General features: G+C 55.3%; 6 protein-coding genes across 6 annotated transcripts; 3 read left to right on the top strand and 3 right to left on the bottom strand.

The window, feature by feature from the left end:
- Positions 1-731: 731 nt before the first annotated feature.
- Positions 732-2,857, bottom strand: B0I36DRAFT_266169 (eukaryotic and archaeal DNA primase, large subunit-domain-containing protein). The gene is made up of 3 exons (XM_046151210.1): positions 2,014-2,857; positions 1,313-1,920; positions 732-1,191 (listed from the first exon to the last, which is right to left on the bottom strand). Exons 1-3 carry the CDS (start codon positions 2,740-2,742, stop codon positions 1,023-1,025), a joined length of 1,506 nt encoding a protein of 501 aa, XP_046013908.1. The 5' UTR covers positions 2,743-2,857; the 3' UTR covers positions 732-1,022.
- On the bottom strand, positions 2,858-4,777 carry B0I36DRAFT_320723 (uncharacterized protein). Its single transcript, XM_046153587.1, has one exon. The coding sequence runs from the start codon at positions 4,425-4,427 to the stop codon at positions 3,162-3,164; it is 1,266 nt and encodes a 421-aa protein (XP_046013907.1). The 5' UTR covers positions 4,428-4,777; the 3' UTR covers positions 2,858-3,161.
- Positions 4,778-12,930: 8,153 nt separating this feature from the next.
- Positions 12,931-15,082, top strand: B0I36DRAFT_373528 (kinase-like domain-containing protein; the record flags this gene model as incomplete). Its single annotated transcript, XM_046160203.1, has 2 exons — positions 12,931-14,428; positions 14,496-15,082. The coding sequence occupies 2 exons, from the start codon at positions 12,931-12,933 to the stop codon at positions 15,080-15,082; spliced, it is 2,085 nt and encodes a 694-aa protein (XP_046013906.1).
- A 1,513-nt stretch (positions 15,083-16,595) lies between these two features.
- B0I36DRAFT_320717 (uncharacterized protein) lies at positions 16,596-17,839 on the top strand. Its single transcript, XM_046153586.1, has one exon. The coding sequence runs from the start codon at positions 16,949-16,951 to the stop codon at positions 17,714-17,716; it is 768 nt and encodes a 255-aa protein (XP_046013905.1). The 5' UTR covers positions 16,596-16,948; the 3' UTR covers positions 17,717-17,839.
- Positions 17,840-22,552: 4,713 nt separating this feature from the next.
- B0I36DRAFT_320713 (uncharacterized protein) lies at positions 22,553-23,763 on the top strand. The gene has a single exon (XM_046153585.1). The coding sequence runs from the start codon at positions 22,585-22,587 to the stop codon at positions 23,494-23,496; it is 912 nt and encodes a 303-aa protein (XP_046013904.1). The 5' UTR covers positions 22,553-22,584; the 3' UTR covers positions 23,497-23,763.
- On the bottom strand, positions 23,543-24,208 carry B0I36DRAFT_104622 (uncharacterized protein). The gene has a single exon (XM_046147768.1). It carries the CDS (start codon positions 24,110-24,112, stop codon positions 23,588-23,590), a length of 525 nt encoding a protein of 174 aa, XP_046013903.1. The 5' UTR covers positions 24,113-24,208; the 3' UTR covers positions 23,543-23,587.
- Positions 24,209-25,532: the final 1,324 nt, after the last annotated feature.

The raw sequence follows: 25,532 nt of genomic DNA, 5'->3' as shown, positions 1-25,532 counted from the left end.
ACGGCCAGGGACGGTGGTCCACGACCCCGGCACTGCAGACCCCGCCGTGGAGTCCGCCTACTTCTGTTTTCCTTCTCCTTGGTTGGTCCTCAAAGATCAGAGTCTATATTCGGCAAGTCAGGCCTGCCAAAGTCGCACACCTGTAGCCACGAATAGCGCGCACCGTATGAACGGTTCCTGTGCCGGCAGAAAGCCAGATCCATGTAGAGTGGGACTCGCTTTGACGCTGGCTGTAACACACATACATCAGGTTAGCCCCATGTCACAATGGCAGACAAAAGGCGCGGGCTTGCCTGTAAGGTATGTTGGCTTATGCGGGGCCTCTCACCATATGCGCAATGTTACTTCAACAACGACAACGCCCTTGCAGCCAAGGACGGGCTACGGCGAATTTTGGGGTCCGACACTCTGGCTTCATTGTTCTATGTTGTGAGATTGCGATAAGTATCGTTCCCATGATCATGCCGGTCTAGTGTAGTGCGTCTTTCGCCAGAGCGAGATCAAGATCCCCATGTAAGTGTCCCAGGTGAGGTTTCGCAGGTAAGACATTGCGGCGCTCAGGCCTTGCCCACGATTACAGCGAATTCCACATCAGGCCAGCCCGAAATGGCTCACAAAATGACAGCCTCCTCATAGGAGCCATTCCCCCTGCTGCTAGTGTTTGCGCCGGCCCAATCAAGCCGTGTGATCCGTCGAAAGCAAGTCAAGGACAGAGACTTCAGAGGGCATGCAAGTTATTTGTCATGACAGCGGCAATAAAATAGACGACATGTTGACTCTGAACTCCCTATGAACTCCTTCCGTCCTTCCGTCCGTCGGATTCCGGTTTCCTGATATCATGCTATCTGCAGAACCGGCGACCCATGCTACGCATCATAGCTGAAGAACATGAATGATCCGCTCCCATCTCAATCATGAATGATCTTGTGCGCGTTGGCAGTCCATGGGACTCTTGTCCAGCGATCCCAGCCTCCATTCCGATCATCATGAGCACCTCAACACCATAGCGATAACACAATGACCTATTCAGACATATTGACGTCCTCGCTCTTGACTTTGCCCAGATTCTTCAGCAAATAGCTACGCTTGAAGTACTCATTGGGATGAACAATGGTCTCAAGCTGGGCAGACGTCATGATGCCCTCGTCCTTAGCTTGCTTCATCTCATTCTTGTGGACGTGCTCGAAAACCCTAATGTCACCTCAATGTTAGCCCCTCATCTTGACAATCATTCTCGAGTGAGATCGGAATAGAGGTCCGCCGAAACTCGGGGTTTAGTCTTGCAACGTAGTAAAGATGTCGGCGGACTGACCTATTGCAAGCCAGATGGAACTTCTGCTTCTCTTTGTCCTCCTTGACACCTCGCAATACAGACTGGTCACTGATACCCACGCCCTGTAGCAAAGCAGTCAGGTTGTCAAGATTGAAGTGCCTATATGGGCAACCATGCGCTTCGCCGGGTCCTGGTGGGTGTTCCGTCAATATCTTCTGACACGAAAAGGGGGAGTATCCGCCGCTACGACGATTGGAGTCTCCTCCAACATCACCATATACGTGACGGACATTGTACCGATATTCTTTGTTGAATTGATCGTCTGTGACCTTGTGGAAGGCGCTTCTCCAGAAGACCAGACACTCCTCGAGGTTGAGACCAATGCCTTTCAGGAACAATGTGTATTGCAGGCGTCCAAAGTGCTTGAGATGGGCATCTCGTCGTAACGACCTGTGCAAATGCTGCATGCACAGTGGGAAATGTGTGGAGAGGTTGTCGATATTACGAGCGCTAATGTCGGCGCCCGGCACGTCTGAAGTGCCGCTGCTGTAAGATGAGTCTGGCGTAACGAAGTTTTTAGACAGGTGGTCGAGTATTGGCGTCAATCGATCGTCTTCGTCGAGACGTGGTAAGGCTCGAGCAGTCAGCTGCGACATCGAAGCTCAAGTTAGCACATGGTCCACCGCTCGAGAGGTTTGGCAGCTTGGCCGATCAATTTCTACAAATTGCGATCCACTTACCTCGAGGGCTCTCTCTAACCTCTTCGTGAACTCAACAGAGACCATGCTAGACAGTTCTTTGGACGGCACATATGCCTTGCCGCTCTTCAGGAACACACGCCGGCTCTCAACAAGGTCGGGGACACGCTCCCAGTCAACCTTGAAATATGTCTCTTCGTCCACAGCACCCTTACGGAAGCCGCTAATGGCAGCCAGTTCCGCCATGTACGCCGTTCGCTCTTCCGTCGGGACAGGCTCCCAATCGAGACTGAGGCTCTGCACGAATTCCATGCGCTCTTTCGGGCTGTCCAGTTCTAGTCGCAGGCGGAACAGCGTTGACTCGACGCGGGTAAAGCGGCGGCGCAGGTCTTCAGTGGAAGAGAAGGCAAGGCGGAGGATGAAGTGGCTGTAGTGATCCTTTTGCCTCTCGGCGGCGAGGCGCGTAGACGACGATGTGTTTGACTCCAGAGGCAGGTACTTGTCAAGCAGAGGCTTCATGTGCGCCAACGTCTCCTGAAATGACTTGTTTCGAAAAGAACATGCTTCGAGCTCTGCTAGTATACGCAGGCGATCAATGGCCCATTGCTCAAACTGCTCGAGTGTAATGTCGGCTGTGGGTGGCGTGGCGTAGATGTTGAGGCGGTGGGGGTACACGTTCTCTCTGTAGGCTGGGTCGGCAAACTGTTTCTTGCGATGATCGAGGACATTGCGCCTCTTGGGGTCGATACGGTTGAAGTCCTGCCTCAACATTGTGCGCTTGAGACGGCAAATCTGGGCTGTGGCGGGTTCGAAGCTGCAGTGGTGATGTCTTGGTGTTGGCTCGTGAGGTTCGATGCCAACAGTCGATTGAGGGAGACGCGACTTTGTGCCTGATTGCGCACCAGCGGACGCGTCGCACGTGGGAGGTCGCGTTAAGTGGAAAGGCAAGGTGGGGCTGCATCGAAAGTACCAGTCTAGGCCCCACAGGTGTTGAGGAAGTACCTCGAAGCATGTTGGTGTGCACGAGATCTTAATGTCGGGTCCCGACCCCTAGGAGTCCGCATGGTATTATGGCCCAAGCTGTGATCATTACTGGTTGCACCCATGTAAGTCAGGTAGTTTACTGAGTGCTTGCACGTAGCTACAGTTCCGCTCCTTTTATCGCCACTTCATGGAATCCTTCGCTGAGCCTAATCTCTTGCTGAGTGTGATGGCTCCGCCGACTTCTGCCTGGCTTCGTCTGCACGTGGTGTGCCTGCCACAGCTCGCGCCAGATCGTCTGCCAACTGAGCCCCTGCCACTCGACCGTGGCTTGCTACAGTTTCGACCTGCTTCGCTCGGTCTGCAAGTCCGTGTGCCAAGTTCTCTATCTGGCTCACTTGGGCGCCAGCTGACCTTGTGACATCTGCAAATCTGTCTGCGACGGCGGCGCTGGCCGTTTCACGAACGCTTTCGACTTCATTCCTGCGCAGCTGGGCCTCGCGTGCAAGCTTGTCTTTATGTTCCTGCACGTGCTTCTCCACCGACTCTTCCACTCGGCGTACTTCAGCCTCAACCTCCTTTTCTCGTTCGTGAAGTCCCTGCGTCAGCCCTTGCGTCTTGTCTTTGAGACCTGCAGTGATCTTGGCGATGGTGCTGTCGAGGCCGGATAATTTCGACGCGAAGCCCTCCAATTTGGACACATCCATACCGCCGATCTTGTCGGCGTTGTTGATGCCTAGCTGCTGCGAAGATCGAGTGACCGACGTGTAGCTGTCCGGTGTGTTGGCTTCGATCTCCTGCTCTATGTGGGCGTACATTTTCTCAATCGTTTCGGCTACGTGATAGACGTCCAGTGTGCACCCTTGGCGGGAGAAGTCGCGCTCTCGCTGCTCGATGTACTGGCGGATCTTCTTCCACTCGTTGCCGTAGTACTTATAACGTGCCGGAAGACCCGATCCTTTCAGGAACGTGAGGAGGCCTGCAATGATGGTATTGAACGCGCCAAATGCAGTGATGGCCTTGTTGTTCGCATTGGCGGCTCCCATGGCCGTAAGGGCTGCGGCAACGATGATCTGGAGAAAGTAGCAGCCATTGATGATGACCGAGAAGACCTTGAAGCTGTCTTTGGCCTTCTGCTCAGCGTGCACGACGCGGGCGTAGATGCCGAGATTGGCGGCAGGCCGCCTTCCACCGTTCGCTTCTAGGTCGAAGCCTAGATGTGGTGCAGCCGAGATGCCCATCATCAGTCTATATAGAAGCAGAGAGTCATTTTCAGGAATCAAGTGACTGGGCTGGGTTGGCACGGTCTGTTGAGATTCGTAATTGGATGGCCAGAGGCTATGCGACGGTGCCGGTCGTTTCTCGTCTGCCACTCCGGTTATGCCCTGTTCCCCGTCGATACCGGCTTTGGCGGGCTGAGGCTTGGCCTCTAAGATGAGGCGTAACACCGCTTTGAGGAAAGACGCCATGGTCATAACATTAGAGGTGAGTTGAAGCTATGGCCCAGGCACAGTCCGTTGGCTCGAGGTGTACGTTGGCGTTGGCGACTGCACGTAGGAGACAAGCAGCAAAGAGGCAAAGTATCCGCATTTGCAGCGAGCTTTAATACTCTGGTGATAATCAATCAACCGTCATGGTCGTTCAGGGGACCTTCTTCTTCATGGTCACCATGTCCTTGTGATTCGCTGTGCTGACCTGCACAGGCGCGGCAATCAAGCGGCTGCATATCAGCACACTGATCCTTGGCCGTGATGAATGACGATCCTTTCTCTGATAGACCTCGCTTGAACACTTCTCGACACACAGGTGGCTGCGTAACCAGTAGAATGCAACCTGTGACATGTGGCCATATGCTGGCTTGCAGGTCCATTGTCAGTTTTGGGACAGGCGTGCCGTGCCTAAGATTGGCTTTTTCCCAAATAGTCTTAGTTCACGCTTAGTGGCTTGCAATTTGGTGTGTGTCTGCCGTGATCGACAGCGGGACGGGTCGTCCTCGGATAGAAGTCGAGATCTATGCGGTAAACCAGCACTGTTGTTATATAATTCAGAAAATGGACAGAGAGCTTTTCATCGAATAATTCGCCCATAACGTGTTCCTTCATCGATCTTTTATTATAGCGCGATTCTCCAGGTCCGAAAGGACAGAGAGGCGCTCCCGCATCGTCCGCGCATCGAACGCGCGGAATGGCAGAGCCGATGGTTATCGTGGGGGCTGGTGCCGGGCTCGATCAGAGTCAACACCACCCGCACGCGGGCCGCAGCGCAGAGGCGCCGCAGGCGACACGCGCGCACACCGAAGGCGACACTGAGGCGAGCGTTCGAACGCAGGACTCGACCGTCGAACAAGAAATAGCCGACGTCTTTGGGATTGAGGATAAGGCGCGCCTCCACGACCTCCTCGAGAAATTCTACGCCCTCCGCGTGCGGCGCGACCGAGCCTCGAGCGCGACGCGTACCCACACGACCGACAAACACATCGAAGCCATTATCGCGAAAACCGTACAAGCAACCATCGACGCACAGGAGAAGAAACAGAAACCCACATGGGCCGCGGTCGCGTCGAGCGCGCAGCTTAGTAGCAGCGCATGGCAACCCCGGGTTGTCGTCCCTGAACGCAGGGAGAGACAGGCGATAATATCGGCCCCCGAGGGAAATACACTCCCTGACAGGGACCCCAAAGCCACGGTAGAGGCAGTGAACGCGGCCCTGCGCGGCGGAGACGCCGTAGCAGCGATGCGCCTTCAATCCGGCGATGTTATGATTACCTTCGCGAGCAAGGCAGCTAAGCCCGGACGCGACGACCAGTGGGTGGAGGCGGCCTTCGGCCGGGGAGCGGTCCTGAGGCACCGCGAAGTCGCGGTGATCGCGAAGGGCTTGCCAACGGCGCTACTAGCGGCTGCACACGACGAGCGCGCTCTAGCTGCGCATCTAGCGACGGAGAATAAGGTGGGCATTACGAGGTGCAAGAGGGACCTCCCCAGGAACAACCAGGCAGCAAGCGCGTCGCTTATTATTTTCACGAACGGCGTAAGCGCAGCGCAGGAGCTGGTCCAGCGCGGGTTAGTCTGGCAAGCTCGGATCTTCGACTGCGAGCCCTACGACCCCAGCCTCCGGTTCCTCCAATGCTACAACTGTTACGGTTACGGCCATCGAGCCCGGGTATGCAAGGCTAAGCCGAGGTGCGGGCACTGCGGCGGCGCCGCGCACGAAGGTGGCGAAAAGAACTGCACGAAGGCGGCGCCGAGCGCCAGAAAGACATGTGTTAACTGCCAAGGACCACACGCGGCGTGGGACCGGCGCTGCAGAGCAGCGCAGACGGAGCGCGAGCGAGTCCGTGAGGCGTTCGCTCACCGGGCCCGCCGCTTCGAGGTGGCCGACAGCGTATCGACCGTGTCGGCACTCCGGAGTGAAAACCACACTACGGTACCACCAACGAGCGCCCGCGGGGAGCCCGCCCCGACAACGACGCGCGACGAGTGGCAGGTCGTACAGGGGAGAGAACCCTCAAGGCCCCGCGGCCGCCCACGGAAGCAAACAGTATCGAGCGTCGGGGGGAGCCAGGACAGGGCCATAACGTCAATGTTCACTGCGCCCGCGAAGCGAAGGCGCGGCGATGGAGGATCGATCGCAGCACCACCGGAGACGAGCTCAACCCGATCAACATGAAGCTCTCAGTCCTATACTGGAATACCGCAGCAAGCAGAGAGAACGCAGCGCTCGCGCTAGAAAGCCGCGCCGAGTACGACGTCATCGCGATACAGGAGCCCTGGACCAACAGGGACACAGGGGGGGTCTACTGCCCCAGCCGCTGCCGCTACATAGCGGTCTACGAGGGAGGCAGGGCGGCGCTATATGTGCATAAACGACACGACCCAGCTACGTGGGCGCAGCGCGGGGGCACCGACTGGTGCGTCGTTACCTTCGGAGCCGAGAACGCGGCGATACATATATGGTCCATCTACTCCCCGAACCAGACGGACCCGGAGAGCTGGGACAGCCCACTACGCGACCTCCCCGAGATGGCGCCGCGTGGGCGGCACGTACTCGTAGGGGACTTCAACACCCACCACCCGCTCTGGGACTTGCACGGCCGGACCTCTATCCACAGCGCCGCGCTCCTCGAGTTCGCGCAGCGCTGGCGCCTCGAGCTAGCCACGCCCTACGGGGAAATCACACGACAACGCCACGGTCATAGGGATTCAACGATTGACTATACGTGGGCCTCCAGGGACATCAGGGTCGCCTTCGAGGGGGATGCAGGGCTTGAAGGGTCCGACCACCGTTCGCAGCTTATACGCATCGCGGAAGCCGCGGTCCCGCAGGGCCCGGAGCCGGAAGGATGGAACTGGAAGATGCTCGACAAGAAGATGGCCCAACTCGAGGCGAAGCGACGATTCGAGGGCATGCCGCCCCCGCTGCTCACGCCCGCCCAACTCGATAGCAGGGTGGACTGGCTAATCCTACAACTTGAACAAGTCGCGAACGCGGCGGTACCGAAGCGCACACGATCTAAAGGCGGGGGGGCGGACTGGTGGTCACCCGAGGTGGAGGATGCATGCGACAAGGCCAAGGCGGCCAGGAGAGAGTATACAGCACGACCCGGCCCCTATACTTGGCAGAGGTGGCAAGACGCGACACGGAACCAGAAGACCACGATCGGCGACGCGCAGGCGAGGCGGTGGCGCCACTGGCTCGCTGTCGCATCGGAAAGGGACCGCGATATATGGGCTCTCGAGAAGTGGGCGCGGCTCCGAAGCTCCGCCCCGGCAGACTCTGGGAGAATCCCCGACCTACAGCGCAGCGCAGACGATACGCAACTAGCGCGCACGCACGAGGAGAAGGCTGGGGTTCTTGCGGCCCGATTCTTTCCAGCACCTATTATCACACACGGAGCTAATGAGCCGGGACCTGCCCCGGAGAAATCCATCGAGATCGAGAGGCGGGTGAGCACCGAGGACGTAGCGCAGAAGCTCCAAAAGACGTCGCAGTGGAAGGCCCCTGGGGTTGACCTTATCCCGTCAGGCCTACTCCTACACTGCGGACCACCGCTGCACCAAGAACTCGCATACATCGCGGACGCCTCCTTCGCACTAAGCTATTTCCCGCAGCGCTTCCGATGCGCCCGCGTAGTAGTTATACCTAAGCCTGGAAAGACGAAGGCGCAAAAGGGAACGGTAGCAGCCTGGCGGCCCATCTCGCTTACTAGCACAATTGGAAAGCTCCTTGAAGCGATACTAACTGAGCGAGTCGCACTCGCTGCGGAAACGCACCTTCTGCTCCCACAAGGCCAGATGGGCAACCGCGAGGGCCGCTCCACTGAGCTCGCGGTCAAGCTCGTCCACGACGTAGCGCATACGACGTGGGCACGAGGCGGCCTCGTCTCGCTACTTCAGCTCGACATTAAGGGGGCCTTCGATACGGTGGACCATATAAGGCTTCTCCAGGTGCTCCGACGAAAGGGATTCCCCCAGTGGGTAGTCGGATGGGTGCGCAGCTTCCTCGACTCGCGAACGGCGCAACTCTGCTTCGACGGTGCTACGTCAGATCCCCTCCCTGTTCGGGCCGGGGTGCCCCAGGGCTCACCGTTATCCCCGGTCCTCTTCCTGCTCTATATCTCCTCGCTATATAATGCACTAGCCGCGCACTCGCAGCTAGTAATCGTCGGCTACGCCGACGACACAAACCTAATGGCCGTCGGCACGGACCCGGCCGATACCGTTCGCGCCCTCGAACGGGCCTGGACTACCTGCAAGGTCTGGGCGGAGGAAATGGGGATGGCGTTTGAGCCAGCGAAGAGCGAACTCATACATATGACACGCGCACACGCGGCGCCTTCGACGAGCGTTCGCCTTGACGGCGTGGAGGTACAACCGGTCGACGAGGCCAGGTTCCTTGGCGTCTGGCTGGACAGGAAACTCCGGTGGACGGGCCATATAAAAAGGACGAAGGCGAAGATGAAGTCCCAGACCCTCGCGCTCACGAGGCTAGCAGCGACTACGTGGGGATGTAGCCTCGCACGCGCGCGGCAGATATACCTTATGGTAATACGTAGCGCCCTGTCATACGGCGCCAGCGTCTGGCACACCCCCACACCAAGGACCGGCAAGAAAGCGACGGGCCCGAGCAGCGAACTCGCATCGATACAGTCGGAGTGCCTCCGCGTTGTCTGTGGGGCGCCGCGATCAACCCCTATAAAGTACCTTGAGGCTGAAGCCTGCGTCTCCCCCCTGGACCTACACCTAAACTATATCGCCGCAAGCTTCCAGGAACGGATCGAGCGGAAGGATAAAGAGAAGCTTATACGCATCGCGTGCGCGCGAGCGGCGGGTATCGTAAACCGCGCGCTCTGGGCACGCCGGAAACGGAACTCAACGGCGATCAACCTACTGCCGAAACCTGACGAGGTCCTGACGCACCGAGCGGATGCACTCCGCGCGTGGACCCGAGGGTCCTCACCCAAAATCGCACTCGCTGAGGGGTGGGAGGACCGCTGGAGCGCTGCGCGAGCGCAGGGCGCCGGACCATGCGCAGAAGACCGCGCGGCGACTATCAAAAGGCACAAGGGCCTCCTGAAATTCGAGTCCTCCATTCTCATCCAACTACGCACCGGACGACTAAGCACCCGCGCGCTCCTCTACAAGATAGGCGCCCCCGGCGTGACGTCGCCGCTCTGTCGGTGCGAGGAAGCCCTTGAGACTGGGGAACACATCCTCCTCCACTGCGACGCACTTAGAGCGAGCCGGGAAAAGATGTGGCACGACGCCGGTAAGTGCCCGCCGCGCGGGAGCCGCGAGTTAGCAGCGCTACTAGACCAGCCGCAGCTTAGCAAGAAGGTGGCCCGGTGGCTCATCGCGGAGAACCTACTCCCCCACTTCGCTAGAGCGGGCGAGGAGGCCGCGGCACAGGAACAGGGGACGCGGGAAGCACGGGAGGACGAAGCACAAGCGAGAATGCAGCGAACACGAAGCGCAGGCGATGCGGGCACAGGGGCCCCGGGCTGGTTGCCCCGGATACTGAAGCCGACATACACGACGACCTCCGCGAGAGGGAGCGTCGCTGACGATGCGCCCGCGCAGCGCTGACGGGGTGCACGCGCCCCTAGAAATCACACATACCCAGGAGCTGCACCGGCTTAGAGGCGTGGAGGGAGGCGACCAATCTCGCCCAAAGAACGTCTGGCTGGTGAGAGCCATTCGTGATACGCGACGGAACCACGCAGCGAAGACGCCGCTTAGGCGTACCGAATACGTAGCGTATATTTTTTATCCGGCTTCGGTACGGTTTATTATACGATAGATTTGTAGGCTCGCGAAACCTAACTAGGTAACGCGTACTAATAATAATAATATATAATTCTAGTATGGCGCAAGACTCCCCACATGCGAGTCCGGTCCGAGCATTGGTGGAGTACGGAATGTCTCCTGACAGGATACACATCGTGTCGGGACAGTGGAAAGAAACAACCAAATTAGCACAGCTCGCAACATTGCCCTATCCAGAAGCAGTGAGGAACTGCTGCCCGTTCAAGCACGGCCTGTCTTGTCTCTGACCTGCACGCTTCTCTCGCCCGGAACAGTGGCGGTTGCCTTGCCGCTCGGGGTGTCTTGTCATTGGGTGAGTTGCGTGGAGCCCTTTCACTGTCGCGCCGGAACGGTGTTCCACTGAGGTTTGTTTGCTTTATTCTCTTAATTCCCCCCACAGAGCGGATGCTACTTCCATACCTCACCACGAGACAAGGGACAAGGGGGAGGTATACAGGGACCAGTCATTCTGATATCCAAGAGAACATCGTCTGTAGACTGTACCACGGTGTCGCTGCTCAGTCGAGCTCGACTTAGCAGTTCATCTTTCAAACCTGATTTGAGCAGGAGCACTGTACCGAACCAATAAACTATATGCAGGAGTGCTCAATCGGGCAAATGGCGTAGAGCACTTTCGCCTGTCGACACATGCAGATTCCCACGTGGCAAACGCGATGGGGATGAAAGTACGTCACCGTAGCGGTCGGCAGACTCAATGTCCTATGCTTATACGTAGGCGGCCAGAGTAAAGACATAGGCAGTCGAGATTACATGTGGAGGTCAGTCAGTCGAACTGCAAGACGATGTAACCTGATCCTGGGAATAACCAGCGACACGATCGCACGATATGAATGTCACCGTTCCCCACATTCGTCATCCATTGCAGTTTTCAACCGCGAGTGGATGCCGCTCCCAACGCTTGTCTCACGTGCACTAACACTCAAGACTAGGACTGAACGCATTTCATAGAGTTATGGCTGACTTGGGGGATTGACTTCCTTCTGCCCCATTTCATGTGAAGTCAACGATGCTCACAAGGATTTAGAGAATAGCATGCGCCGCAATTGCAACCGTGGATATGACGATTCAACTCCTTGACGCACTCAGTATTGCTGATAGCAGGTGAGCCACGTGTAGTTTGGAGACGTCAGGAGTTACTAAGGTGCCCGCCATGTTCCACAAATGCAAGGGATGCCAAGGTGATCCAGCTGCGTCACCACACCAACAAGTTTTAGATTTGTCTGGAAGTATGGGTAGATCGTTGTTTGATGCTACGAAAGTCACCATTTCGTGCCGCCCTCTGACATTTCAAGGTCTGCACACCAAGTTATCGAGGCACCACTCGAAGTAAAGAAATTTAACAGTCCAGTTACAGAGCAGCGCTGCCTGGCAAGACTCCGTGGAGAGATTTGACGAAGCGAGAACTCGGCACGGAAAACCATGAAAGCCATGGTTTGGTCTTCGCAAGATCCCAAATTGGTTCGTGAAATAGAAAGGTAAAGTGGAGAATGAGTGCGCCAACATGACATGAGAACAAGAGGCAACGCCTCGTGCTTATAATAACATGAAGCCAGCACAGGACTACGTGCGTAGTTGAAAGGCACGTACGACACGAGACTTGATGGTCTCCTCCGTTCGCATGACGGAGCGATACCTGGCTCAAGGTGCGGCTCGCTGTAATATGGCAGAAAGCAGGATTGGTGATCTTCCCGGGTTCTGTACTATGTTTGCAGACACGTTCACATGGGCATGTGCCTGAGTGTTGGGCAGAGGTCTTGTTCTGCACGGTTGTGCACCATCCAGCCGAGGCGCATAGTCTCAAGAAAAAACAAGGATAAAAACCTAGCCAGTGCTTCGCTGCAGCGGATGGGCGCAGTACGACGTGCTTATGGACGTGTATGGTTGTTTTGGTTTGCGTTCGTGATAGCCGCGAGGTCCCCAAGGGTCGAATTGCAGGAGCCAATGGGTGGTGGGCGGCGCAGACCGTGTTGTGCATCGGCGCTCCCAGTGGCCGACGTGACTTACGCGGGAGAATGACATCAGCGCACCTTTGCATACTGAGTCATGGGCGCAAACAGAACAGCCAAGGTGTGGTGAAGTGCTGGGGTAAAGATGCTACTACTTCAGCACCAAGTGGGCGAGCTGCTGTGGCTGGTTAGATGGCTGGAGGCCGACGCGGATGGAGGTTGGCGCAGATTGCCGTTTCTAATTCTGGCCTGGCCTGGCCTGCCTTGTCAGATCTGTCATTCCACGACTGCGCCTCGAAAACATGCACTTCTAATGTACGTGTCCCGCATCAAACACCGTGGTGCTTGCGACTGCTGTGGGCGGCGAGGAACCAACCAGACCGGCATTGCCGCTGGCTGTGAGGGACTTGTCTGTGGCCATCTGCGTGTGGAGGCTGGTTGGCTGCGTCTCACCAGGTCCCGCGATCTTGCCCTAGCCTTCTCCGTAACGTACAGTTATACTCTGGCTTAGCGGCCCCGGCCCCGGCCCCTCCACTATCTGCGGCGGCGGCGGTGGTGTGCAGGCCAGGGACCTCGCGCCTCGACACTTGACTCGCCATCTACTTGTCGTCCTCGCCTGACTACCACCCACCGCGCCGTCACCTCGCCTCCCGTATCACGGCATCCAGGCCTGCCCGGCCCGGCTTACGTGCTTCGCCTCCTCCGTCGCCATGTCTGCCACCTTCCCCGGCGCCCGCCTGCACGACGACGATGACCTCAGCCACAGCCATAACCATGACTCCTCGACATCACAAACACCACCAGCTCCTCGGCGCTCTCTAGCCTCCACGAGCCAAGCACCTTCCGCCGTCGACCACCTCCAGTTCCGGTCACACACGGTCGCACCCACGCCACCGCTTGCCGCCGCAACGGCCGTCCCCTCTTCGGCCGATATTCCCACCCTCGACGCCGTCCTCAGCGATCACGGCTTCCCCGCCGCCTCTTTGTCAATTGATACTGCCGCCTCCCGCCCGACGGCCCCTCAGCGCACAGACAGCCTGGAGAGTTACAGCGCCTCCTCACGAACCCTTCAAGGTCTCTCGATACAGCGCAAGGCATCTTCCTCGAGCCTCAAGCCAGTTTCACGCACTCCGAGCCTGAAGCAAGCGCTTGCAAAGGGCGTTGCTTCTACCCCAAGCTCGGCTTATCCCAGTCCAGTCATCTCTGCGATGGGCAATGTCACGCCACTTCCCTCGCCTCTGTTTCCGGGCGACTCTCCCGGTCCATGGAATCGCCTACGTCCTCGGTCGTCCTCGCGCGAGCACCCTCTACCCCAGATCATGCATGACTCAGTCCTTGTCACAGCAAGCGGCGAATCCATCGCCTCTGCCATTGCCAACCAGGGAAAGCGCAAGACGTATATCGGTCTGCAACCCGACCATGTAGACGAGAGTATCAGTGGCAAGCATGAACACGCCCGCAATAGAAGCATAAGCGAATACGTATCGGACTCCAAGACTGTGCCCAAGCGACAACTCACAGTCACCCGCCGGAGCGGCCCTGTTGAGCACGACGACGCGACTGCAGACCACTCAATAAGGAGAGAGCCGCACCTGTCCCAAGCGCGTGGCATTACACCTGTGGCCAAACCACCATCTCCTCCTCCCAGCGAATCGTCCCAAAGTAATGAGGGCTGCATAGCCAAACGGCCACGTGTCGAGGTCTTTGATGCGCGAAGTCGACACGATCACAGGTTACGCCGGTGGCGCTTCGTCAAGGAGCTTGGGCAAGGCACCTTTAGCCGTGTTGTGCTCGCTACGAGTCGGACAGATCATGACGAAGGGAACTTTTCTGATGAATCTACGAAAGGCACCACGCAATCTCCATCAATTCTGGATCGAAAGACCTTGGTGGCAATCAAGATATGTGAACACGGGCCTCGGGGTGGCGCCTGCGAGAACCGCGTCGAGATGAGCCTCAAGCGCGAGCTCGAGATCATGCGCATAGTCGATCATCCATCTGTGGTTCACCTCAAAGCTTGGAGTATCGAGTCTACAAGGGCTCTACTGGTGCTCAGTTATAGCCCTGGGGGGGATCTCTTCGACATTGCCACGACACACCGCCACGTCTTAACGAATGAGCTTATGCGACGGATGTTCTCGGAAATCATCGGTGCGGTCCGGTATCTACATGAGCGGAGAATCGTTCACCGGGATATCAAGTTAGAAAGTAAGTTGGTTTGGAATTTACGTGGCCGGGTGTATTTGATCTGAAGTGCTGATTCATGGTCGAAAAGATGTCCTAGTCAACTTGCCTCCTCAGGAGTTAGCGGATGCACAACAAGATTGGACCACGTATCCTTACTCGGTTGTCACCTTGACGGATCTTGGGCTCTCACGATTCGTGGCTGACGATGAGAAACTTGAAACACGATGCGGATCTGATGACTACGCAGCACCTGAGGTCATACTAGGCCAGCCATATGATGGCAGAGCGATCGATGCCTGGTCATTGGGTGTCCTCTTATATGCTCTCATTGAGTCGAGGTTACCGTTTGACCCCCATCCAAACGCGAGCGATGTTCAAAGAATGCGCAGCCGGACAAGCCACCGCATAGCCCGGGTTGACTGGAGCTGGATCAAGTATGCTGGAGACGACGGCGATCATGATGCAGACGAGTCAAAATTTGCAGCCGATGGATTAACAGATGCCATGAACATCACTGAGGGACTTTTGAAGCGTGCTCGCAGCCGTTGGCCGCTTGAAAAGGTTTCCGAGACACTTTGGGTCAAAGAGGGAATCAAAGTACCAGGCGGTATCAAATTCCGCGAGGAAGACGAGGCTGAGGTGATTTCATCAGATCAGATTGATGTCACACCGTAATACCATCGTTGCTGTCAGGAGGCCATGTCGCTCAAAAGGCTCACACCATCGTACCCGATCGATCATTGCTGCAAAGTACGGCGGATTCCCATCGAGCTCGGTCCCCTTTTCGTTCTGCTGTACCACTTATCTGTTCTTCACGACTTGCCACCACGTGTTTTCTGCGATTCAGCTTCGGCTAGACCTAGTCCTTTTTCCCTCAGGGAAGGTTACTGTGGAATGATATACATTTCTAGGGTTTGACGGCGCATGGCTTTGACGATGACAAGGATCTGCTATGCTCTTGCGGTTTTTCTTGTATATAGATATTGCGATTTAGCAGGTGTTGCCAGCGGTGTATTCTCAAGATCAGTTTCCACCATTCTCTAGTCCCCGTTCAAATCCAAGAATGTGAGACGAGCAGGGACATGGCCAGCACACAGTTCAGTCGGGGAGCTGGTGAGACTCGGGACTCATGTCGTGATCATGCGTGCCGCGTCGATCGTCCGAATCGCCGTCGCGATGACCCAGAACTTCACAGCACCAGAAGCAAGGCATGTTTCGATCGCGACACCTGCCATACCTGAGTCACAATCAGACAAATGCAAATGAAAGGTCAAGGCGATGGGAAGTAGCTAACATCATCGCGCTCGGAAGCACGTTCGATCTTCTGCGTCCTGGTAAGAGGCACCGGGAAGCCGGAGCATCGCAAAGAGGTAAGCTTTTCGTTCACCATCGGCGGTTACATGTAGGGTTTCTCGATGATGAGAGCGCAATCTTCCCCGCACTTTGACTAGGATGCCAAACCTGACAATCCCGGCTCTCCTCTGCATGTGAGTTGGGGTATACGACATGCCTGCCGTGCTCGATCTGGACTGGGCATAATTTCCCAGACGGGCAGTGCTTGTTGCGGCCTCGACAACACCTTAGAGCAGCGTCCACGGACAGTGTTGAGACGCCCAGAGAAGTGGTGCTGGGCATGGACACCCGCCGGGTCGCTTGGCACGAGCTACGACACTCCGCCGAGTTGTGGTTCACAAGCTCTCTCTGCGACCATCTGGTTACCAGTGCATACCCTGGTCGTTTTCTGTCGTGGTCGACAATGGCGACGTTTCCCTGCACGAACGAGGTTCCCCTCAAGCAGGCCAGCGTGCATGGGCAGCTATTCCAGCGCAACGTAGTACGGCTGAGATCCATGCACATGACTGGACCTCCAACGCGACCTGAGTTCAAATCTCATGGCGCATTCACAACAAGACATGGCGCAGGTGTCGGCATTGAGCTTAGGATGCCGGGCACATCGCCGCCCTACACCAGGACCTACTCAAGCCACGGCTGAGAAAAGGGTTGGCAATAAGTATAAATCCAGCAGCTCTCTGCCGGAGCATCATTGGCATGATACAAGAAGTGCGAGCATTCTTCAGTCACAGATTGATACATCTAAGTCTTCAGGCATGTGCCTCGCTTCCGACTTACTCTAGTTATCTCGAGACTGGCATTAACATGCTGTTCCGGACCGTTATCTCGGTGGCTGTGCTCGGAGGTGTCGTCACTGGATTCACGCCGTCTGTACTGGGGAGCCCCGAGATCATCGGACGGGTGGACGATTCAACCATCAACCGCGACTCGTGCGGCTCCGTCCGGGTCAACAACCGGGCGCTGTGGGTATGCCGTGACTCACAGCCTTTTGACAGCTCCGGCAACCCAACGCTGCCCGTCTGGGCCAGCTCGGCCGCCTGGACCGACTTTGGTGCCAACGGGAAGCCCAAGCTACAACAGGTGACGAGTCCTGTCGAGAGCGGCACCGCGCTTCTCACCTATGGCCGCAACACCCGCACCCCCTTTTACCCCATTCCTTCAGATAAGTGCGGCGAGAATAGTGCGGGCATGTGCCCTGATGGCAGCCGCTTCGCCATCTGGCCCGACGCACCGCCTTTGGTCACGTCGACACGCGCAGATGGCACTATCGTCGCGTACACTTGGATCAAGCAGGCACACATTACCTCCAGCCTCGGCACCCTCGTCAGAGACCCGCCCACCAGCCTGTACCGCCTCGAGTACTCACCATCTACGGATGTCAATGCCCTGCCGAAAGTCACCCTCGTCAAACAGCAGTTCTGGGCTGCCTCGGACTTCCCCTACGGCACCTACGGGGGTATCGTACGTGATGGCGTGGCCTACATATACGGCCAAAATGCGGACGGCAACGTTGGCGTTGCCCAGGTGCCGGTCGACAAAATCGAGGATCAGTCCGCCTACCGCTATTTCATCATGATGGGCTGGGCTACAGTGAACCCCGGCCTCAACGCGGGTGGCCTCAACATTCCCAACGTAAGCGCCGGCGGCCAGGGCACATTCTACTATTCCGAGGTCTGGAAGCTCTTCGTCTGGATTGGCCAGGCCAAGAACTCAGTCGTGCCCGAGTTCTGGATCTCAACCTCTCCAACGCCTGGTGGGCCTTGGGAGGTGCCCAAGATGTTCTATCGTGCGCCCAGTGGCAACGGGTTCATCGGTGGATACACTCTCCAAGCACATCCGGCTCTACTGGCCAGTCAGAGCGAAAACGCAATCTACCTGACATATACGAAACCAATGGTCAACAACAAGGGCAACGGGTATTACTCGAACCCGCTAATCTATGTGAGGTGGCAATAGTGGAACGGGCTCGTCTTACTGGTGCGAGGCGTACCTACGCGTGGTGTTTGACGGCCAAGATCATTTCGTAACTCATATCGCGACAAGAAAAACAAACCAATGCACAGCAATGACTGTTAACGACTACCATAAGAGTTACATGTGCCCCCTGAATCTGCCTCGCTGTGCTCCTCCTCCAAATGAGCCTCCATTGACCCACCCCTTCGAGGGTGCTGGGAGTAGTCCAACACTGGCGATGTCCAGCTGACTTTAATCGCAATGGCTTAGGGATGCTTGTGATGCAATGTCAGACGTGACAGAGGGAACATCCTCGGCCGCAGCAAGGTCTTTTACTAGAAAGAGTTGGGTTGGTCAAGATCAAAGTCGTGATACTCGTCAAATAAAAGTCTTTTGTAGGAGATGAGCGACTGCTATTGTTCACCGTTAAGCTTAGTGTTGATCCGTGGCGACTTGGCAGTGTTGATTCCTATACCACCCGCTTTAACCATGACCAGGCCCGCGCATTTTACCTCTGACTTCCGCTACTACTTGATCTTGGCTGATGTGACCGAGGCTCCGGCTGCTTGATGCACTCTGCAGGACATGAGAGGCTAGCTCTGAGCCTGCTAGGAGACATGGGGGGCTTGAATCGCTTGCCGAGGTTATGTGCGTGCGTGCGTGTGTGTGTGTGTGCGTGTTTTCTCGTCACTCTAGTGGGATTCGACATACAATCTTAGTTGTGCAAATGGTTCGCGCATTGTAAGCGAGATTGTAGACAATCACAGAACCATAGGGTGAGCTCATATTTGGGTGCAAGTTGACGAACGGCATTTCGACGAAGTGGCGCATATGGAGCACTCTATTCCTGCTGCCTGTTGTGCTGTCTTCACCAGAATGCCCATCCTGGATTCGACAAGGCTAAGTGGAGCCAGCGACTTTCAGTTTGTACGAGGGTCGCCCTTGAACAAGCTTCTGCTCGCAAGCTCGGCTACACAATGCTCATCAGCCACAGCACATTCATGCAATGGCAAGCTCGCAATTTGTCGCGCCACCGGCTCTGCAAGATGATCCAGAGGCACATATTGCTCCGTACCGCTCATGGGAACAGCTCAAGACTGACAGCGGTTTGATTATACTGATCGCCTTTTCCGGAACCTCGAAGGCGAGTTTCTCGCGAGTGTTTCCGTCGCTCCTATCGAATACACAGAGGAGGACCTCGAACCACTCTTCAACTACGCGGGTGATAGCACTTGGCACGAGATAGCGGGACTCTCGAAGACGAAGCCCCCCGTTCATCGCTCGATGTTACTGGGTTCCCAGAGAGGCCACAGGTATCATTCGAATCCACTGATCTATGCTACTGTAGTGGCAGTCGCGGAATAACCTCTTCCTGATACGCTGAGAGGGCTACAATTCCTCCCACATGGAATGCATGACCGGTATTGTAGGGCAAAAATGGATTGCCAACGGTGATGAGTATCAAAAACTGAAACGGGACACAATCTCTAGGACGACCGCAGTGTTCGAAACAAAAAAACTAAGGCAACACGTACAACACCGGGGATTCGCTGGTCGTCACCGACCCAACTACTGATCCGGCGGTATCGAGCTTGTGTACAGGGGAGCGGACGGGACCCTCAATTTTCTCGATCCTATGGTCGTACGTGAACGGGACAGCTCTAACAAGACTATATGAATGATAGATGTGAGTCCTAGTTACTCCAGGAAAAGAGGAGTCTGAAAGGACACGAGTTTCTCATTTCTGCTCAGGCAAATCTGTATACACACTTCCGCTCTGCCCCATCCAATATCAACATCAGTAGCCTGCAATGCCATCCATACCAGGCTGACGAAATGGGTCGCGACCGACCATTTGCAAAATCCTCAGAGCCAAACCTACATCTGCCGAAGCTTGTCATCCTTGTCTGTATCGGCCTACCGATTATCTTTAGCCAAGACGCGAGCTCCGTCAAAGCTGTGCCTCGGGCGTAGTGATTGCACACACGAGCCACATACTAGGCGGCTGGCAGATGACACGCTGCAAAACGTAGACGGTCCCATTATTGCGATACCTAATGGTAAACAACAAATGACTGTGAGAACGAGCCAACCGGCGACCACCACATTTGACCTGCGACGAGTGTCCGTGTCATTCATTGTTCGCCATTTGGGCGGATCCAGGCTGCACCTCCTGACTTGTTGTAAATCCTTGCAAGGATTCACAACAAGGTTGACAGACTCATGGACTAGTCGTGTTTTTCTTCTCCTTTCCTCCCCCCTCCTTCTGGAGAGTAGAGGGGGATAGACTAGCAAGCTGTAACGGTGTATATTATGCACAGCTGATGCAGTCCTTGATCCAGAGTGTCATAATATCAGCAACTAGACATAAAGTAGTTTAAAGCAGATGGTGTAGAAGTGAATACCGTTCCCAGAAATGCTGCGCTAAGAGCTATGCGTCTCTGCCTTTAATTGTTCTCAAAGTTATCAAGTCGAACGTTTCTGCATTTCACGCTGTCAATAGTGAGAAAACTCATCTACCTCCTCACCCTCACAAGTCACGTCAATGAAATGCTTACTCAGCAAGAACCGTCATTATGCTGAGTCTTTTATGTTGTACTAGCTTTTCTCTAGGTCCATCCCAGTGTGTTATCCATGTTTTTATATGCTCAGAGTGAGCAGGCTTCAGCACGTATAATGCGTAGATATTTGGCGGATCAGAGCTCAGATCCTGCTGAAGAACATTGTGATTCACCATAAAGCTTGCGACAGTCAATGTCCTGACGATCGGCAGAGCTACACACGAATGTGGTTCGAGAAAGAGGGTTCAAGCGTCCATTGATTGACCTGAGGTACATGGATACGTGTGACGGATTGTGGGTTGCAGGGAGCCTTTGACCTTCAGCAAATCACATCCCCCGGCAAGGCACGATATGTCTAATCTGGAGTTACAAAGCATCAATTATCATAATCACTGCGAAGGAACGCTCCGAGCTTCCCTAAAAAGTGCACCAGTCTCGCCTATTTGTCCATTACCGTGGATCTTCAGTAACAACCGCCTTGCTCATTGCGCTTAGCCTCAATACTACGGGAGGCTATCGATCTCTATCATCACCACTGAAACCTCTTTGGACGTCAAAAATATACAGAAACGGCTCATTGCTCATTGAAGCCACCTGAATTATCTAGGCGTCCGGCGAAAATAATCCCATGCTATAGAAATGGTTGAACATTAAGGTTGCCACTACCAAGAGCGACCCAAAAACACCGATCTACTTCATATGCTTCAAAGAACTGCATTGGGGCCGTGATACTAGGTCTCCCTTAAATTATTTATACGATGCTCACGCTCAAGACTCGCTGTCTATGTGAATAGCAAGCGTAGTAGGACAAAGAAGCGATGCGCTGATTCTAGTCGAGGAGAGGTTTAGTTTCTTAGATTTACGACAAATTGTTTAATGCTCTCCGTCGTCAATGCTGCTGTATCAAGAGCCGAGAGCAGGCACGATTTTCAATTTACTGTGAATGGTGCCGCTTGTATTCCAGAAGATTACTCATAAATGCAACTGCGCTCCACTGGGGCCTTACCGAACCATGTCGTAGTCATACAACGTTCAAGCCAGCCCACATAGTACCTGAAATCGCCCCCATGTTTTCATCTCTTGCAAAACCAGTTTCACGCACAGCTGCTCGTTGAGAACCGCATTGGAGATAATTTTATTTCGGCCATAGCGCCATGCTTGTCTGATGGAGAGACTCGTTCAGGCTTGTCAAAACACAGGCGAAAGTTCCGAAGAGGAATTTAAGTGTCGGTGGAGGTTTGCTGCCACATCGGGCAATCCGGAACAGCGGTCGTCTCAGGTCGGGTGTGCAGCTGCAGCTACAAGGTATTTGTTATCGAGACCCCACGTCAAGAGATGACAGCAGCTTGCAGTTTCCAGAATGCAGAAAGCTGCCAACATGCTTGATAAGCTACTTAGCATAGCCGGTGTGGCCGATTGCTTCTTCGGGCGAGTGCACACTCGGCCTTAGTGGCTACTTGCTGTGATTTCCCGTTCGGGCAGTCCTCAGCTGAGCACAACACCCTTGACTGACCACGCCATGGACTAAATCGCGTGAGCAGCACGCGCATCTTCTTATCCAGAAGAGGCAAAAGTTGAAAGCTGCATCAGGCCATGGCTGTACACACATTTCGTCAACCCCACTCCACGTTCAATCATTTCTCCTTTAGGACAACGCATCTGGCATGACTCGACACAAAGAGAAGAGAGCGGCTGTGAAAGCTTGCCTTCTGCGGCAGAGCACAATGGATCGGGTGACGAGGCCCATCCGCAAAGGGTGTAGGAGATCCTCGATGTCTATTTAATGACCCGTGCCTCACAGCGCCCTCGCACTAGTGTTGACCACATTCGCTCAGTCACCCAGTTGATCTTCACCATCATGCCAAAGGAGACTACCTTCATCACCTGCTTTGGCAACCCTGAGAACCATCGACGTCGTCGTGGCAGGCGTGCAAAGGTTCACACAGACTTGTCTACAATTGCAGCGGTCACAATCAGTAGAATGCCACCTAGCACCTCACAAGAGCACGAGGTTCCGTCCCCCCCGCTCCCACAACATGAGAAGCCACAAGGTCATGTCACATCCCCGGCATCGTCAGAAGGGATGCCTCGCAGTGTCGGCAAAAGTCTTGGGCCCGAGGCTTGCTCCGATGGTGAGTAGCATACTCGCTCATCCTGGTCGTCCATCAGATTCTTGTGTCAGCTGTGGGCTAGAGGTGAATACGTACTTATCATAGCACAGTCACACCATCTCAAGTAGACATACAGCAGCCAGGAGATGCACCTCCTGCAGTTGCGGTTGCGGAAGAAGGACCGGCCGCACCAATCCTGATGTCCGTGTCAGATCCAGACGACCTCCGGGACAGTCCTAAGCTCGACGCCGTTGAGGAAGCTGCCCCTGGAATTATCCTACCTCTGCCCGAGTCAGACAATGTAGACAACAACGAGCGGCTTGAGAAAGACCCTCCTTGCGCTAAGGATGACGATGTCCACCAAGGCCAACTAACTGGCCTTATGGGTAGCCACACTCCGGCCCCGGTCAGTTTTGATATGGGACACCAAGTCATGCCGCCTGCAGGTTGTGAGGTTGCTCAGTCAGGACCAGTCCCATCGATGAGCCCTTGTGAAGCTCAGCAACGCTGCGACTCAAACTCAACAACCGCGCCCACCAGCCTCACTCGTACATCATTAGACGGGGCAAGATCGCCAGTCTCATCGCCCTCCTTGCGGCCGAGCTTACCTGATGAGGCTTCACCCACAGAAGCACCCAGCGCCGCTGAATCTCCATTCCTTGTTGGTTCCACTGATGGCATCTACGACAGCTACAACACGAAGATCGCAGGTAAACGTCAACGATCTGGCCAGGCTGCTCCTGCAGCAAAGAAGAGGCACGTTCGGGACTTGACACCATTCTCTTTGCGCCCAAGACATCAGTGTTGGGATCAGAACCTCGCTGCTATTCTAACTGATGTCCGAAAGTGGTCCGACGGGGACAGATTGGAAGTGCTGATGCTATTCACGAAGATCTGGGCTGGGAGGGACATTCCACAAACTGAAGCGACACGATACTTGTCGAATATGTCAAGGTGTGCGCAGGCCGAGATGTTTATCACTCTGATCACTGAGCTTGGAAATCGAGATGAGCTGTCAGAAGAAGAGCCAGTACTTCCGGAATGGCTTTGTGTAGGGTTGCGGAGAGGCTTTTGCTTGTCTGAAGTTCTCGAGACCGCCCATCAGGTGTGACGGTAGAGAACGTCTATCATTTGTTAATCATAGATTCCCATTCATGTTGCGAAAATCATGCACTAATGCGACATAAGCTCTGGTCAGCGGCCTATTCTAGCATGACAGGGCCTGTTCCACTGGTAATTACAGCTGATGGGCCATCCATCCGAAGTGAAACTGCGCCGTCTTCGTTGAGACAAGCTGGCAAGAGCGCTTTGGGGCACATCTCATTCAGCATAAGAACCCCTCTCTTCGCCCTTCGCCTAGGCTCACATGGCATCTTTCCAACCGTACTCGCAGTGGAACAGGCGGACTTTCTTCGCACGATGTCAAGTCCAACCCTACCGCTCACTATCATCTCACTCAAGTCCAAGGCCCCTCCGCCAGTAGGCGCGATATTTGGGCCAACGTCACTGGACAAAGGTCCGCCGTCGCCGTCAAGCCCTAATCGAACCCGTGCCAATACGCCAACGCGACTAGATGTCCGCTGGCATGACATAAATGGGCAACTCGATGCCGTGTTAGAAGATCTCAAGGTGGTTATACAGGACTCAAGCCCTGACTCAGGCTCTGACATGCCAGACTGGGTGCGCGAGGCAGCAGCAACCAGCCTGGCAAGCATGGACAAAGCCATATCAAAACTTGCGCCTCTCGCTTTCTCCAGTCGAAAGAAGCGGAGGCGTGCATCAACAAACAGACAGCCCGAGTCACGGAGCAGATCTAAGAGGCCACACGTCGAGGAGGATACCTAAAGATGGTTGAGGTAAGTCGAACAAATCAACCCAATATGGTCCCGCTTCGCTGAATTAAATATGGCAGTTTTGCCCACAGGGTAGCTGATGCCGTGCTGCACGTTGCTGCTGTCCGCGCTTGAGGCAAGACCAGGGCAAAAGTACGCAGTCTCACGCCTCGGCACCCCTCGTGTTGGCGTTTGATGCTTAGCGTGGGGGACGGAGCAAAAGCCGGGGAAGCTTCAGTGGCGTTTCTGAACATGCACTAGTGGGGTTTAATGCTTGACATGCTGCGGGGCTTTATGCTTGTCATTTATGTTAGTAAGAGAGGGTTGCTATTTCACTGAGACCGACCGATTGGTGTGACTTAACATCAGAGTCATTCCCTTGAATTGCTTCTCATGTGCCTTTCCCTAAGTCTTTGCATATCCTGTAAAAGCACCTAGTGCTTGGCTCTCAGACCATGAGACTCCGAAGCTTATATCGGGATACATAGCGAGCGTATTCCGTCAAGCACATAGTGACACCCAAGCTCTGGTCCTACCGTGCGATAAAGATTCCGGGCGTGCCTGTGAGGATATCTTCGACTAGGGTAGAGGTGCTGAGGTTGGTCACAAGGGCACGGGCTGTAGGCGATGTACTACAAACTCCGGCTACGCGGTACATAAGGTACTAAGGCTATCATGGTATGTACTGGCTGAGGTCTTCGTTGCTTTGATGACGAGGCTTGGAGATGGGGATGAGCTATGACAGGACGATCCAGCTCTTCTAGACAGCTTTGTACACGACTGCATAGAGGTTGTAGTCGCACTGACGATGTCACGGTCCAGCAATGGGTTGTGTCAGGTCCAACGTAAGGCCTGTCTCATGTTATGAGCGATGCCGTATCAACACGGCGTATCATAGGAGTCGAGCTCGCGGCCGTACTATGGTTCTTGCCTGGAACTACAGCGCCTCGCAGCCTGGAACTACAGCGCCTCGCAGCCTGGAACTACAGCGCCTCGCAGCCTGGAACTACAGCGCCTCGCAGCCTGGAACTACAGCGCCTCGCAGCCTGGAACTACAGCGCCTCGCAGCCTGGAACTACAGTGCCCCACAACCTGGAACTACAGCACCTTTCAGCCTGAAACTACAGCACCTTTCGGCCTGAAACTACAGCGCCCCACAACCTGGAACTACAGCGCCCCACGACCTGGAATTACAGCGCCCCGCAGCCTGGAACTACAGCGCCTCGCAGCAAGCTCCCCGAGCGCATGTGGTAAGGCGGGTCCGCAGGCAGTCTGGTGATAGCTTCATATCAGCCGTCCCTACTATGACATTGGC

The sequence above is a fragment of the Microdochium trichocladiopsis genome, assembly GCF_020744255.1.
Source record: "Microdochium trichocladiopsis strain MPI-CAGE-CH-0230 chromosome Unknown B0I36scaffold_4, whole genome shotgun sequence".
Taxonomy (NCBI): domain Eukaryota; kingdom Fungi; phylum Ascomycota; class Sordariomycetes; order Xylariales; family Microdochiaceae; genus Microdochium; species Microdochium trichocladiopsis.
Note: the sequence above shows the minus strand (reverse complement) of the source record. Positions and strands in the feature narration are given on the sequence as shown.